The sequence below is a fragment of the Salvelinus sp. IW2-2015 genome, unplaced genomic scaffold (assembly GCF_002910315.2).
Source record: "Salvelinus sp. IW2-2015 unplaced genomic scaffold, ASM291031v2 Un_scaffold2239, whole genome shotgun sequence".
NCBI classification, from domain to species: Eukaryota; Metazoa; Chordata; class Actinopteri; order Salmoniformes; family Salmonidae; genus Salvelinus; species Salvelinus sp. IW2-2015.
Window position 1 is genome coordinate 5,025 of NW_019943568.1, and position 1,268 is coordinate 6,292.

Here is a 1,268-nt window from a genome sequence, read left to right on the forward strand (position 1 = left end):
ACTGTAGGCTAGCCGATGCTCGGCTGGGCTGAACTAGGTTAAAACTGGTCTGTGCTGGCCTAGACTAAACTGAGTTGGACTAGATCAGAGTTGGACTGGGCTGGGTCAGGCTGGTCTGCTCAGGGCGCTAGTATTAGAGTAAAATAGGCCCACAACACAACAACATGAGCTGAGCTGTCAGGGGAGATTACTTCAGCCAGGCAAGCCAGCAGGGTCTCCACCGCTCCGCCAGAGAGAGAGAGAAAGAGAGAAGGAGGGAGCGGTAGAGAGAGAGAGAGCGGGAGGCAGAGGGGAGGGGACGAGAGAACGTGTGTTTCTGTCGTGCGAATAGGAACGAGAGAGCGCGAGGAACGAGGGAGAGAGAGCGAGACCGAGAGCAGAAAGCCGCCGCTTGTTGTGAAGTAGAAAAAGAGGGTGAACAAAAAAAGGATCGGAGGAGAAAGAACCAGCGGTTGGGAGCAGAGCAGAGATGTTGGAGCTCTCGTCCGAGCTGGGCTTTGTGCAGAGTGTGTGTGTCGACGGCATATGCTGCCCCCCCTCTGCACCCCACCCCACCGCCGGATCCATGAGGGCCGACGAGCTGCTGCTGAGGTACACACACACACACACACACACATATATATATGTCCAAACCTTACCCAGACCCTCTCTCATGTGATCTCCTGTCTTAGTGTGTGTTTTGTGTTCAGGTTCAGTCTGTGTTTCTGTCATATCTCACTGCAATGTCTGTCAGTGTCTGCTGCTCTCTCTCTGCCTCTCGCTCTCGCTTGTTGTTCTGTTGAGGTGTCCCTCCTTTCTGTCCTGCGACTGTTCGTTTGTTCAAGTGTAAAATCCAATGCTTGTACGTCTCTTGCTCTCTTTTCCTCTCCAACCCATCCTCCTTTTTCATGCCTCCTCTCTCTGTATGTGAGTCATGGAGGGGTAGAAGAGGGGTAGAAGAGGGGTGGTAGGGACGGTGTGAGGGGCTTTATCCCTCTCTAGGGGGTGGAGGCTGGCCAGGGGACGGGGCAGTSGATCAGGAGTGTGTGTTTATACTACTCGCTGTAATCCAGAGAGGAGAGAGGGAAGGGGGAGAGGAGAGGAGAGGAGGGCACCCACCACACACACACACAACACAAACACACACTCTGATGCAAACACAAGCTCACAGCCACAGCTCATTCATCCTTTCTCTCACACATGCACTCTCACTCTCTCGCTGGTGTGTGTGTGTGTGTGTGTGTGTGTGTCTGTGTTCTGTGTCGTGACGTGTGTCTCGTGTCTGTTCG

The 1,268-nt window shown here is 53.7% G+C and overlaps 1 protein-coding gene across 1 annotated transcript in view; it reads left to right on the forward strand.

The window, feature by feature from the left end:
- Positions 1 to 216: 216 nt before the first annotated feature.
- Positions 217 to 1,268, forward strand: part of LOC112073351 (CUGBP Elav-like family member 2) — a gene marked incomplete at its 3' end in the record, with an annotated part of 91,475 nt that continues 90,423 nt past the window's right edge. Inside the window, exon 1 of the mRNA XM_024140664.2 lies at positions 217 to 591. Within this exon, the coding sequence (XP_023996432.2) occupies positions 470 to 591 (122 nt within the window). The remainder of the gene's footprint in view (positions 592 to 1,268) is intronic.